The sequence below is a fragment of the Leguminivora glycinivorella genome, chromosome 9 (genome assembly GCF_023078275.1).
Source record: "Leguminivora glycinivorella isolate SPB_JAAS2020 chromosome 9, LegGlyc_1.1, whole genome shotgun sequence".
NCBI classification, from domain to species: Eukaryota; Metazoa; Arthropoda; class Insecta; order Lepidoptera; family Tortricidae; genus Leguminivora; species Leguminivora glycinivorella.
Genome location: NC_062979.1, coordinates 7,357,584 through 7,372,572, shown reverse-complemented (window position 1 = coordinate 7,372,572; position 14,989 = coordinate 7,357,584). Strand labels below are relative to the sequence as shown.

At 35.2% G+C, this 14,989-nt stretch overlaps 3 protein-coding genes across 4 annotated transcripts in view; 2 read left to right on the top strand and 1 right to left on the bottom strand.

The window, feature by feature from the left end:
* Nucleotides 1-22: 22 nt before the first annotated feature.
* LOC125229616 (probable cysteine--tRNA ligase, mitochondrial) lies at nucleotides 23-1,768 on the bottom strand. The gene has a single exon (XM_048134500.1). It carries the CDS (start codon nucleotides 1,661-1,663, stop codon nucleotides 134-136), a length of 1,530 nt encoding a protein of 509 aa, XP_047990457.1. The 5' UTR covers nucleotides 1,664-1,768; the 3' UTR covers nucleotides 23-133.
* Nucleotides 1,769-8,816: 7,048 nt separating this feature from the next.
* Nucleotides 8,817-14,989, top strand: part of LOC125229619 (methionine synthase reductase) — a 309,939-nt gene continuing 303,766 nt past the window's right edge. Inside the window, exons 1-2 of the mRNA XM_048134502.1 lie at nucleotides 8,817-9,287; nucleotides 9,987-10,007. The gene's annotated coding sequence lies outside the window, so the exon portion shown is untranslated. The remainder of the gene's footprint in view (nucleotides 9,288-9,986; nucleotides 10,008-14,989) is intronic.
* LOC125229628 (cytochrome c oxidase assembly factor 5) lies at nucleotides 10,030-14,547 on the top strand. Of its 2 annotated transcripts, XR_007177426.1 has the most exons (4): nucleotides 10,030-10,219; nucleotides 10,325-10,420; nucleotides 10,764-12,936; nucleotides 12,968-14,547. XR_007177426.1 is itself a non-coding variant. In XM_048134512.1 (3 exons), the coding sequence occupies exons 1-3, from the start codon at nucleotides 10,112-10,114 to the stop codon at nucleotides 10,803-10,805; spliced, it is 246 nt and encodes an 81-aa protein (XP_047990469.1). In that variant the 5' UTR covers nucleotides 10,030-10,111; the 3' UTR covers nucleotides 10,806-14,547. The 2 variants fall into 2 exon arrangements, 1 of the variants encoding a protein (XP_047990469.1); XM_048134512.1 differs by having other exon boundaries at nucleotides 10,764-14,547.

Sequence of the window (14,989 nt, the reverse complement as noted above, 5' to 3'; positions counted from 1 at the left end):
TTAATGAAAACTCTTATCAAAGATTATAACTAGTATAATTATCTTAAGTCAATAAATTGCACTGTTATCTTATAAAATGTAATACACAATATACATGGTATATCCTGTTAGAGAGAAGGATAGAATTTGGATATTATTTCATTACCCAGGAAGGTGTTTTTTCACTATCATTAATTTGTACTTTTATTGCTTTCATTTTATCTCTGACGACGTCACAAGCGTTCAGCAACTCTTTGTCTTTCCTATTTAATGCATTTAACCTCACAGTATGTCTGAACTCCACCAGGGTGTCAATGAGATTGTTTGGTACCACATCATCTGTGCTTTCTTGTAGTTTGAGCCCAAATTTAGTCCATACATTAGTTATATACTCAGCTATCAGTAAAACTGGGATTGGATAAAAATCTGCATTCTCCAGCTTCATCACCCTGTTTGTTTTAATAACTAAGTTTAGCAAGTTATTAATACAGCTTGCTGTATCAAAGTCTGACCGGAGAGCTTCAAAATTTAACTCTTCAACATTTTGCAAGCTATCAAGGATTTGATATTTGTAGTCACCATTTTCTGTTGCATTGTTGTTAACATAGTTGTACGCATCTTTGAGAAAGAATTTGAATTTGTTTAGGACACTTTCAGCAGTTTTCATCAACTCGTCACTGTATTCCATTGGATACCTGTAGTTTGACATGAGGCAAGCCATCCTGAATGTGTCCGCACTGTGTTGAGACAGCATCTGTGGTATGCTGACAGTATTTTTCAAGGATTTAGACATTTTGTTGTCACCTTTCAGTTGCAAGTGCCCTATGTGTACCCAGTAGTTGGCCCACTGCCTGGTGTTGTGGAAGGAGCAGGACTGGGCTTCCTCATTCTCGTGGTGGGGGAACTGCAAGTCAATCCCTCCGGAATGAAAGTCTAATTGAGAACCAAAGAACTTGCTCACCATGGCTGAGCACTCTATGTGCCAGCCGGGCCTCCCTTCACCCCATGAGGCCTTCCAAGATGGCTCCCCAGGCTTGTGTGCTTTCCACAGAGCAAAGTCCATCTTGTTTCTTTTGTACTGATCTGCTGGTTCACCTGCATCTTGCATTTTCTGCAACTTACCATAAGCATTGTATTTTTCTGTGTCAAAATACACTGAACCATCTTTGGTAACATAAGCCATTCCAGATTCAATTATTTTTTGTATAAAGGTTTCAATGGAGTTAATATGGTCTGAAACCCTCGCAACTATGAGTGGTTTTTCAACATTTAGACTGGCCATGTCCAGCCAGAACTCATGCTCATACTGTTTTGCTACAGCTCTAAAGTCCGATTTAGTCTCTTTTGCCTTTTTAATTATTTTATCGTCGATATCCGTGACACCCATCGCAGTGACGAGTTTTATTTTAAAGAATTCCTTAAGTATTCGCTGTAGGATGTCTATTTTAACGTAGCAACTTGCGTGGCCAAGGTGGGCGGAGTCGTAGACGGTGGGGCCGCAGGAGTACCACGTCGCGATGTTGGGGTCGTTGAGGATCACAGGCACTTTCTGGTCGGCTACACAGTTGTAAACGTACGCCCCGATCGGATTCCCATTCGGCATCATCCATTTCGTCTCTTTATAAGGTTTTAAGGAGCAAACATGGGACAGTTTCCTGGAGAATACTGGTATGATCTTTCTCATTGTTAAATTGTGTACAATCTCGGCGATCACGAGTAAACAAAGTCTTATTATTAAAGCAATTAATATATAAGTTCATTGCTATGCAAGCGACCTTGATTGAACAAATTAAATAATGTGTCAGCTGTCATTATACAGCTGATTGGACTAATTGGATTTTTTTTTTTTTATAATTTATGGCCTGGATGCGAGTCCTTTAAGCCAAGTCTTTGTTTTATTATGTTTAAAGCACTTCATTTAAACAGTTTTATGGCATATTATGCACTAATAATTTGTTTTAAAACACTTCACTTGTTTAAATCTTCAGCGCGGTATTTTTAATATACTTGTACAACGGAACGTAACTGTCAATGTTTTTGAGAATGTCCAAGCCCCCCTAATAAAAATTCGTGTAAAATGCATATACTCATCCTTGACTTCCTTATGACTTAGATAATGTATTGAAAAAGGATGGATATATGCTAGTTATTTCTCTTTTTGGTAGGTGGTCCCTGGTTTTGTGTTAGCTAGGGATGTTACTTTGTCGATTCAATTATCGATAAAATATGCACTTACTTACGTTCTCACCTTAAAAATAATATAAACGTTATATATATAAAAGTAACGAAAACATACAATATTGATATAAACATTTCATTTGGATTATTATGTGGCTTTTTGGCTATGAAAGTCATATATTCATACATTCTTGCCTTCTTGGCTAACCGTACCTACTGATTGCAAATAAATGGCTTGTTTATGTACTTACCTACATAAACGGTCACTTCTCTTCTCTTACCAAGTCCTAATATTACATTATCATACCTATATCTCTGATCATAGGTCTGTATGCCTCCCTTTTTCTGTAACGTGAATAAAAAGGACGGCATGTTGTCTATGACTATATTTCTATGATAGTGTAATATCGGCCTAAATAGTTTGTAAAAAATAGAAGATGGGAGATACGAGTATAAAACAAATAAATACATTCTTCTCTTCTCCTTACGCAAAGACCTAAGTAATTTAATTCGTGTAGCATCCCTCTATTAATTTCTAGTCCACCACTCAAGAATCTACTTATACTTACCTCAACAATATTTTCTCTATCAAATAAAATAAAACAAAACGGCAGTGTAGGTACCAAAATTTATTATTTCAATAGTTTCACCTATTTTTAGTTTCTTTTTAATAATGTTTGAGAATTTCTGGAAAACTAAAAAATACTATGAGTTTAATTCACTAGAAATGTTACATTACCATTTACCCAGTCTGTGATACCTGATCATCATTAATCATTTTTATGTCCTTTTCAATGCAAGAATGTCAATAGAGTTAATGTCGGGACGTCGATAAAAATGACACATCACTAGTACAAAAACATAACCTAAAAACAGTTTGAAGAAACTTCAGAACAGAATTTAACATGGTAGTAGTTATTATATAAACTATGAAAAGATCGTATTTTATGCTTTGTTTAGATCCTACAAATAATAGTATCAATAACTGACCGAAATTCACTAATGAAACACAGCAGGTTCTTGGGAGTTTTCTTTTCTCCATGTACGTGAATTACAGTCCTTAATCACACAAGCCATAATCACACAAGGAACTTGAACACATCACAAATAAGAATTTAGCAGGATCATCAACTATCTATCAGGAATAAACACAATTAAATTAAAAATCGGCCAGACGACCGCCGAGATATTTGATCTAATATAATACGATTATGTACAATTGTCAAAGGTAGACACCTGGGGAGACATCTGGGGGCCTGCTCCATTTCAGCTTCTTGGCCTTCTTTTTGGTGGAGTTTTGGGAGTAAAGGAACCGCGAGCATCGCACCTTGAACTTCGTGTTTCCGGTCTTCTTCTTCGGAAATCTAAGAAATTTATATAAAGTTGAATTTGTAAAATAGCTAAATAACAAGAGAATCATAACAAAGAACAATAATCATTGATGGCGTTTTTAAGGTATGAATATTGATAGGTTATTATTGCAAGGTCGATAAAACACATCACATCACTATGCTAAAAAACATAACCTTTCCGAGTTTGAGAAAACTTCCAAAAAATATGCAAAAATCTATACAGAATTGAATAAGATTTGAATTGTATAAACTACTAATATGTACATTTATATTTCTGCCAGGTCGTATCAATAAATATTATCAAAAACTCAAGAAACTTACCGATGAAATGATATAACCTCTTGCGTGTTTTCTTTTCTTCCTGAATGTGATTTGCAACACTTGATCACACAAGCCATAGTCAGAAATGAAACTTGGAACTATCACAAATATACACTGAGCTATTTTTTCCACGATCTATCAGAAATCCTCACAAAATAAATAAATATCGTCAAGACGACCATTGAAGTCGCGCTAAAAACTCGAACCAATATAATACGACTATGTACAGTTGTCAAAGATGGAGACCGAGTGTGAAATGACAAACGTATATTTAATTTTGCCGTATAATAAATGGACCCCAGGTCCGTTTTGACATCAGCATTTAGGGACAACCTTCGAGAAAACGAAAGAAGTTGTGGAATATTGTCTCATTCGCTCATATAAAAAAGGTAATAGTGTGGTGTGAGTAAGATACATGTCACCGAGCTCTTATTTTAGCATGGCTTCCATGCTTTAGTTATACTTCCGTGAGAATGTCGCAAGAATTTTATATATATCTCTGGATAGTGCGTGCCGACCAATGAGTTGAAGCCAGGTTCATTCACCTTTACTCCTATGTTCTATCTCATTCCAACACTGTGATGTATTGCCAGATAAGTTAATAAAAAAAACGTATAAAACATTCTTCAATCAAATTGACTTACTTTTCTTTGTATTATACAAAAAAAAACTCAATCAAAAACCTTATTTCTCCGGTATTTACCTCCTGCGTACTATGGGAACACTAATAATAAAAAAATATGCCCGATATGTCAGAATTGTCAAAATTCATTCACCGATTCAGAGATTTATTTTGCAAAATAAACGTTTTTCGACGATTTACTTAAGTTCTGAGCTATGTATTGCATAGTGAACCATTGTGGAAGTAAATGGAAACCGAAATCCGACGTAAAATTTCACAAGTAAGTACTTATTTTACCAAAATGTTCATAAACCTCACTGGCAATAAATTTTCTTCTATTTTGCTTGTAATCTTGGTTAGTTCTTATCATTATATTGTTTTCATTGTCTCAAATTATATCAAAATTCCCACGAATAGGTTTAGAACGATAAATATGACCTTTAAAGAAAAATAATGCTATGTGTGGTTTTACGACTAGGGTGACCAATCTTTTATCTTGCATAGTATTTACTCTTATTGAATGGAGCTAAATCTATCAACTTGGTACGGTTTCTATGTTCATAGTTCATATCACAGTATACTTAATAATACCAACTTTTTATAATTTATGTCTTTACAATTAACATGAATAATATTAAACTTTTCAGTGTTCCAAAAGATGAAGGAAGGAGGCAGCATTGGCTGTTGGCTGTCGATTGTACCGATAAAAGGAAATGTTTCAGAGCGTTTGACAATTTGCAGATTTGCACTTTAAGCCTGAAGATTATGACACAGAAAGAAATTTTAAAAATCAGTCCAGTAACGACGGATATATCGTGGCATAAACATTAAATTGAGATACATATATTATATACATGCGAAGAGAATTGAAATACGTACGAATTGAGAACCACCTTCCTTGAGATTTGGGGCGGCGCTTAAAAATAAAGATACTGTTTTAAAACGTCCTAGTATTTCATTATTTCCCCATTGACAAATACTTCCCTTATATTTTTGTGGCTATTCCCACTAGTTACCACCAAGTTTTTACCTGTCCTAACTACTGGGATTTCCCCCACATTGTTAATTACCACATCGGGGGTTGATAGCTACTGGGATTAGTTTTCCCAGTAGTTACTACCAAAATATTATTGTGATGGTTTAAAGTGACCAAAACACTAAAATAGGTATATATTCCATTGCATGCTTTAATAAACACAGGTGTCAGTTAGTAAAAGACAAATACTTATGTAACTCCGTATAGACAGATAAAGTCTAAGAAAAAAACGTACCTCAAAACTATACAGAAAAAGGTACGGTGTGTCGCGGACTCCCGCGATGTGTACATATTACAACAGGCAACACATATGACAGCTTCAAATTAGTCTATGGTAAGCTAGACGTTTCCTTTTCCTTTTTGATTGCGCCATCTTTATGTCAAAGTTAGTTTGGGAACGTGCGATGTAAAAGTTATAAAGTGCCTCGTGAAAGCCTCATGCATCTTCCCTTCGGCTCTCCAAAAGCTAAGTATAATATGAATATAAAAGATATAAAAGAGGACGTGTTGATCCCACTCATATATTTATTTATTTGGAGCTCGAGATGCATACCATGTTTAATACTTGAGTCATGTTTGAATCATGTATCTTATTTGAGACTGAAATATGCTTACCGATCACTGTGATTAATGTGTTGAGACTGTTGACTTAATACAGAAAGATGTTCATGAGATTAGTGAGAGAACTGAGAGAGAATGATATCGTTTGTGCGTGAATTGAGTGTTGCGCACGTTTTGTTTATGTTACTAGTGAAATATTAAGAATGACTGAAATACCTTGTTGCGACAGGTATGCTTAACCTTTAAGAGGAATTTGAGACCTTACACAGCTAGAGACATCATGGCCTGGGCGAGATTGCGCCACATAGAGAAATGTATACTTACTTTATGAATGAGACTTGTCACCTTACTGTAGCTAGCAGACTTGTTAACTGATTATGGTTAAGTAGATTAGATGCCTGTGACTAGATCTACTAACAACTTTTATTGTGAATTCCACATGACATGACTTACTTAAGCCTTGAGAAGTCTTACCTGACAAATGTGCTTCCAGACTAAGCTTCAATGACACATGATGCAATGTATTGTTTATTTATGAGTATATAAAGGATGGTTGCGACCAGGTCCTCATGACTATTTACTATTTGATGAAGTATTAGAGGCTGCGGCCTGACTGCGGTCAACTTGTATAAGAGGCTGCGGCCTGACTGCGGTCAACCTGTATTAGAGGCTGAGGCCTATAAGGTGAAAAAGGATGGTTGCGACCAGGTCCTCATGACTATTTACTATTAGAGGCTGAGGCCTATAAAGTACGGTTATCGAACGAATGCGTAACGTTGTGTTGCAACCTGTGCAATTACTTATGTGTTGACATACAAATATGATCATATTATGCGTTATAACCAATCTTAATAAATCCAATATATGGATATATCTTACAATGTTTTACAAGCCATATTATTATTATTATTTTAAACCCAGATCGGTTCATACGATGAACTAGCAGCTATACTAATATAATTCTACAATATAAATACATTCATATATATCATAATTCTCATATGGATAAGGAATAATAAGGACCAAGTCCTCAGGATTGTTTCCCAATTGATTGAGACAGTAAAAACAATGGCAATCATAATACTTCAATATATTCTTGATATTACTATAATAATAATTGTTCATGTTATAAATACATAGGTTGTGTACCTTAGTGACCCATGGTCATAAAACTATTTTCTATACAGGTGGTGGCATATAATCCGGTGGAAGCTATCAGCTGTGCTGAGAGCTTATGGGCGAGAGAGCCACCGAGGACATATCTTCAGCTCAAGGTATGAATCATTTCCTTCTCAGTGTAACCAACCTCTTATCTCAACAATATTAGCGAAGCAGATGATGTTGATTTGTTATGTTACTAAAATGATGCACATATCAGGTTAAAGGTAGAATTGTACCTCATTATTTAGGACTGAAATTGTCCTCATAAACTCACAAACAAATGAGAGCTCAGGCAAGGAACTCATAGAAACGTTTTGTATCAGAGTCGATACACGGTGAGCTAGATGGCGATACACCTTTGGGGTAGGTACGCTCAGATAGATGGCGCTAATATTAATATTTGACATTTTAACACATATCAAGCTGAGAATATTGTCAAAACGGAGGTTCAAAGGTTTTAAGCCTGTGTCGAGAGATGTAATACGTCAAATTCCGCGGGATGTCCCTAATGTATGCTTAATCATGGACACCCTAAAGAAAGAGATGCAAGACCGGCGTGACGTAATTCAAGGTCAAATTTTCTGGCTTCAAAGTAATGTTCGGCGTGCAACATCCATGTATATAAGATTCTTGGGTGCTCCACATCTGCAATACTACCATTCTGGCAGTGAGGACATGTACCATCGGCTATTATTGAAAATCTGGCTAAGTGCGCTGGTGCACGATTGTGACCAAACCTTAATCTGTTTATGGTGGTTATAAAACTTCGACTTCCCATCTTCATCTTCTCATACCAAGGTTTTCCAGGTAATTCAGATTGAATACTAGCATACCATCTTCCTTTTGTTTCCCTGTCTCTGGTCCATAATTCCATCCATATATCAACAACATCAGTTTTAACAGAGGCCTGAGGACTAATTGGACTTTAGAACCTTAGGAAAGTACACACGAGCGCTTTTTAGTGGCCGTTAAAAAAAAACAGACGGAGGATGGTCCGCATTCGATTTAACCAAATACTATGTAAACTCTACGAGTTAATACGTGCAGCTCAGTGCCGAAGTTGGCAACATGCACACTAGCGCTCCTAGCGGCATGAGTTGATCAAAATAGTTTAGTTTTATACAGCATAAAATTAAAAAATGTCACAAATTCTTATTTTTTGTTTTATTCCGTCTAAAAATGTTAAAGTAGATCAAGTAATAGCATTTTCCATTTTAATTTACTAAAATAAAAGTCTGAACAACTACTTTGATCAACTCGAACCGCTATATGGCGCTAGTAAAATTGTTGCCGCTCAATTGTATGGGAAACGTTAGAAGCTGCACGTATTAACTCTAGAGTTTATATAGTATTTGATTTAACGTCCAACGCTTAAAATCAAACAGTGCTCGGTAAAAAACGCCTCGGTTTAAAACCACCTTCTCATGAATGAATACACGGTTTTAAATTTGTTTCATTTAAACGTTTTTTTAACGGATGCAAAAAATACGCTCGTGCGTATTATCTTTTGCATATTTCACATATTGTTAAAAACGCCCGTTTCGTAGCTTCTTCGGATAATAATGGTCTTAAACATACAATTTGATAACACAACTGTCAGATGCAGGGTTGCCAACCGTACGAGGTTCCTCGTACAAATACGAGATTTATGGTCTTACGTACGAGGTACGAGGATACTATTAACCTCGTACAAATATGTACGAGATTTTGATAATATGGCCAATGGCCAATTGGATATATATTATTAGCATTTTGCATATTTTACACCATTTACGCGATTATTGTCTATGGCAGCTATCGCTTCAACAACAACACCGCACCGCACCATAGAATGTTTTCACGAAAGTGAGAGCGAGAAAGTGTTATTTTTTTATCGCTATCACTTACGTGAAAAAAAATCCACAGACGCGGTGCGGTGCGATCATTTCTTAGGTACTTTACGGAGTGGTCCCGATAGTATAATATGCTTAATTTTGTTTTAAACACGTTTTCGATGCATAATAATAATATTTTTTATATGTACGAGGTTTGAAAGTCTAAATACGAGAATTTTAGCTGAAACGTACGAGGAAGTTTTGCTTTAAGCTAGGAACACACTGCGCGGACGTCCGTCGTGAATCGACCGCGGACGGGAATCTGGACAATGACATTACACATAACCGTGCAAACTATCGGTCGACGGACGCGGACGTGGCCTTGAGCGCACGGACGTCCGATCGAAATCTGGCTCTCTGGATGTTTTGTTCCGTGCACACTGTTCGGTCGCGGTCGCGGTCGTTTTACGACGGACGTCCGCGTAGTATGTTCCTAGCTTTAAGCTCGGAACACACTACGCGGACGTCCGTCGTAAAACGACCGCGACCGCGACCTATCAGTGTGCACGGAACAATAGATCCAGCGAGCCAGATTTCGATCGGACGTCCATGCGCTCAAGGCCACGTCCGCGTCCGTCGACCGATAGTTTGCACGGTGAAGCTAGGAACATACTACGCGGACGTCCGTCGTAAATCGACCGCGACCGCGACCGATCAGTGTGCACGGAACAAAACATCCAGCGAGCCAGATTTCGATCGGACGTCCACGCGCTCAAGGCCACGTCCACGTCCGTCGACCGATAGTTTGCACGGTTATATGTATTTCCATTGTCCAGATTCCCGTCCGCGGTCGATTCACGACGGACGTCCGCGTAGTGTGTTCCTAGCTTTATGTGTATTTCCATTGTCCAGATTCCCGTCCGCGGTCGTTTTACGACGGACGTCCGCGTAGTGTGTTCCGAGCTTTACGGTTGGCAACCCTGGTCAGATGTGACGTTAGAAATGTTAGAATATTATTGAAAATTGAGGAAAGAAATCAACAAATAAGAAAATTCTTCCTAATTTAATTGTAAACGAATACAGAAAAATGGTTGTTTTCGCTCCAGATGAAATAGGACTAGCCGACAAGTCTCCCTGTGCTGGCATCAGAGCTGATCTCAAGATGTGTTTGTTAAATACGGATTGCTGCAAAAAGGTTAGGATTCGTATTTTGTTTTATTACATTCTATTTAAAAATGTATCAAATATTACTTATCTGATTTAATGTGGATTATTATAAGAACTTTATTTACATTTCCAGGGCAAAAAAACACCGCGAGAATGTTTAAAGTCAGGGGACGTCGGAGACGAATGCCTGCAACTGCGACAGGCCTTCTTTGAGTGCAAACGATCCTTAGTAAGTACTAAATAAAGATTATATATGTTTGAACTTTTTATGTAATATAAAACTTAATAATAATACTTAGTTTTTTAAATGGTCTTTTCTGGATTTAGGAAAACACCTAATTTTGACACCAATACAAACCTGTGTCTAGAGGGTCAGTTGTTGACCGCAATAGGTAACAGTAATGAATAACATGCAACCGGTAATCTGTGGGTCCCCTTAAACTAGATTTTTTTGGCTCATTTCTCTTTCTATGTCTGTTCATGCTGGCTTTACTTTGATATTTATTGAGAAATATATTTAACTACAAATAAAATATAATTATATTAATTTGAAATTTGTTTGAATATTTCAGCTGGACAATAGAAGACGATTTCGAGGGCACCGAGGATACTGAAGCTATGTATGTCCATTTGTTATAGAAGTTTAGTTTAATATTTTATTTTAAAACAACAAATGTAGTATTAACTATTAATTCTTGTTTTCCAATAAAGTTACCAAAAATGCTAAAAGAAAGTTTTTTTTTGTAAAAATAATTGGTCTTTTGTTACATCTATGATAAGTAAACATATTGTAGGTGACAAATTTGTACTTGTGGGCTGTTTATGCTGCTCTGGTTAAGTTGAATATTAGCAATTTTCGAAATTACCTCCCTTTCAAATTGTGAAATCTCAATGTAAAATGATGCCTAGTAACTTCTTTGTTTCTAATGTATCAGCATTCTCACACACCTTATGCACTACGAACTTGTATAATGTATATATTTGTGTGGAAGACCACAACTCATGCTAGTAGGTCAGTTGTGGTAAGAAGTTAAATTACATAAAGGACAAAATAAAACCATTTTACGTTTTAAATTTTATTACAAAAATAATTGAAATTTCTTCAATTTGCTAATCATCTATTTTGCTTTCCAAGCATTTGTTCAACACATTTTTTTCATTAGAGATTTTTAAGAAGGTACAAAATATCTATTCAGCAGAAAAATATCTAAGATATTGTTGCTAACTGAAAATAACGGGATGTGAATTATAATATAGCCAGCCGGTCAAACAAGTTGGTCACTAGAAAAAGGCGCGAAATTGAATTTTTTGATGAGACAATAAATATTGGCGCTTACGTTATTTAAATTTGCCATATTTTTCTAGTGACAAATGTAGCTTGGCAGACTTTATTTTTTAAATTTAATAATAAAAACGAATGATTTCTATTTGGAAGTCAGCAATTTTAAAATTTCTTTGAGAAGGTAAATGTTAACTTCTAAGGGATAAATCTATAACTATCTAATGTTTTATTTAATTCAAATTGTTTCAGAATGTCCAAATCCTTCTCACACTAATTATTTAATTGGCAAAAGTTAAATTGTACTATTCTTACCCAAACAATCTTACTATAAGGTGGACCACTTAACCTGTGGTTAAGTAGTAGTCCTCTGATAATTATAAAAAGCAATAACTACCCTAGATAATTAACAAATGCAAGCCTTTATTGCTTCCTACGTATCAACTAGATTTAGCACCATAGCAAAAATAATCGTGCCTTGAAAATAACCAGTAGGTATTTAATTTTTTCATAAAACTTTCCATGCAATTTTGTTTCGAGTAAGTACAGTCGCCATCAGATATACCGAAGAGGTCGGAGCTTTCAAAAATATCTGAACACGGCTTAATGCCTTGACAATAAATGCGTGTTCAGATATTTGTGAGCACCCTGACCGCTCCAGTATAACTGATGGTGACTGTACCTAATAGGTTTAAGCCATCCTGTTTTGAGCACTTGAATGTAACCTCTACCTATTTTTGTTATTATTGATCACAATATTTCATACGTTTTTTGTCATTGCCCAAAAATGATTTCATAACAGTATAATAGTGTTTTTTTTTCTGTTAAAATGGAAAGCTGCCTGCACCAATATCAACCAACTATATTGTAAACTCTTATTGTTTATAAGTATTTATTCCCTAGTTTTCTTTTCAAATAATCGAGTCAGTTTTAAAACATCCAATAAAACATCAGCATCACTTTATAAAATATATGAAGACAAACAAAAAATAGACAAAATATTATAAATATTGATTTAAATAAATATAAATGTCAAAGTTCTGTATTATTTTAGCCACAAACAATATGGTAATTGACAAAGATAAAATAGAACAATTTACTTATAATTAAATAACAAAATAATTTAATACGTAATATATCTGAACACTTAATTAATTTATTATTTGTGCATTACAGCATTGAAGCGTATCTATTTATTTTAATAATTCAAGAGCTAAAATATTTTACATATAATAACTTGTTTGATTCCATAAATTTCCAGCTTTGCACATTATAGTGACTTATCCTAATCTTAAGTATATTATATTTGAAAATATGGATAAATTGGGAGGAAAATCTTTGCCATTGTGTACCTATTCATATGCGAAGGAAAGAGTTTTTTTAAATAAAAATTAAATCTTCTTGATTTGGTTAACGAACACCGAAGTACCTTAACAATGTAAATTCAAATATTTTTGGCATCCCAGGTAATCAATTATTACCTATTAACTTGCACAGGATGAGATACGCGAGAAACGCCTTTTCTAATATATTTAATCAATACTTTTATACATTGAAGGTGTAGTTTAAAACTAAAATGTACAGTCCATCGGCAATAACATCGTACAACGGTATTTTCAAAAATTGGGACCCATAATTAGTGAAAGTTGTTAACAAAAAGTAACTCGATGTCAGTTTTGTGACGACAATTAAGGACGAATAAAAATATTGCTTTTGTGTTAATTACATTAAAATATAAGCAATAATCTACATTTAGAATATGAACAAAGTTGGTTTTTAGACAATTTTCTTAATTGTCGTGACAAAACTGACATAGAGTTAATTTTTAACAATTGTCACTAATTTTGGGTCCCAATTTATGAAAATGCCCACAAAAGAAGGCTGCATAAATTATATCTTAGTTCTGACACACTAACATTGTGTCAGATATTTTATCGACCTTTTTTGTGCGATGTTCCTGCGGGTGACTGTATCTATTCGCAGAGCTGTGTGTAAAACAGTCATAAAATAATAATGGCTGCAAATGCCATGAGTACAATTATAGATATGTGTCTCAAAAATGATTTAGCAGGTCTTTTGTATTGTCTCATACAGAAGCTAAGTCAGTTCAAAATTAGGTATGTTTTTTTTGCAAGCTTAATAATCGAAATGCTCTCAATTCTATATTATAAATATCAATTAAATCCACGTCTAAAAAGTCGAAAATAGCTTGTGTTACCGGCCTCGAGAAAAGCTAAGTGGTCTAAAAAAAATACAACGTTATTATAGGAAACACAACTGATCAAATTGTGGCCAGTTAAAAAAATATTGCACAGAATATTCTACAATATATTGATCAAAAATTTGCCAAAATATTGCATTCTGAATCATTTTTTTACGTATGTCGGATACCTGTCTAAAGTTCTTACTATTAGGTTAATTATTTTTCGCATAGGTAAGTTTGTTACAATTATAATGGATAAAAACCAGTTGTGTTCCTGAAAACAGCTCGCTTAAAGGCCAAACCTCGACAAATGTGTAAACGCACGTGTTCTTTTGTGATGTGCTTTTCCGGGAAAATTCCACACGCAGGGAATATTCCTTATGTAAGGAATTTTCCCGGGAACGTAAATTGACTGTAGGTAAGTATTACGCGCCCGTTCTCCGTAAGCATTTGGCGTAACTGGGTCTTTAATAGGCTTCTACAGTTCTATGTTTCTTACATGATATGTTGTAGGATATGTGAGGAACTATAAGAGTGAGAAATATCATAATACCATCCTTCTAATTCCAATACTTTCGGGTCTTTGGAAGACGAGTTTTGATTCAGGGTTTCTTACTCTGTTTTACCTCCTATCCCTCGTCTACCAGCTAAGCGTGTAATCATTCGCAGCTTGATATCGTAGAAGAAGTTTTAGATGCATAAGTAATTTCATAGCTAATTCTAGTTTCCACATAATAACTTTTGCACTATTATTGTTCTTATTAGACAGTTACTGTTAGGCTGGTTTTAGTGTCACGCGGACAACCCGCGCGGAGCGATCCGCACTGGACTAATAATGTGTTAAGACGATACAGGAGCCAAAATGATAAAATGGAAAGGAGCCCCCCTTTCAATTTGGGAATTTCAGTTAAATATACTACTGTTATTAACTAGATTTATCGAAAAAAATAATAACTGTCCATTAGGAACAACTCAGTTAAAAGATAGGTATTGCGAAAAAATGCGAAAAATCGAGGTTCCGCTCTCGACTGTTTCCTCTTTCAAAATTTAATCAATCGTAACGAAATTTGAGAATCTGAACAGCAATGAAATAATCTGTGTCGGACCGTTTAGTTTTTTTGGCTAATTGTTACCAATCTTGAGTATCACACCTTTTTTGCGCCATAATGAAAAAGGCTGTTTTTGGAGAATTTTGATTGGCTCTAGCGTCTTTAAAAATAAAAATATCAAAAAAATCAAAACGGTCCGACACAGATAAAAATAATAGTAATCTGTGTTGAAAAAATAATTTCTCTATCTTCAAAAACCAGGAAGGT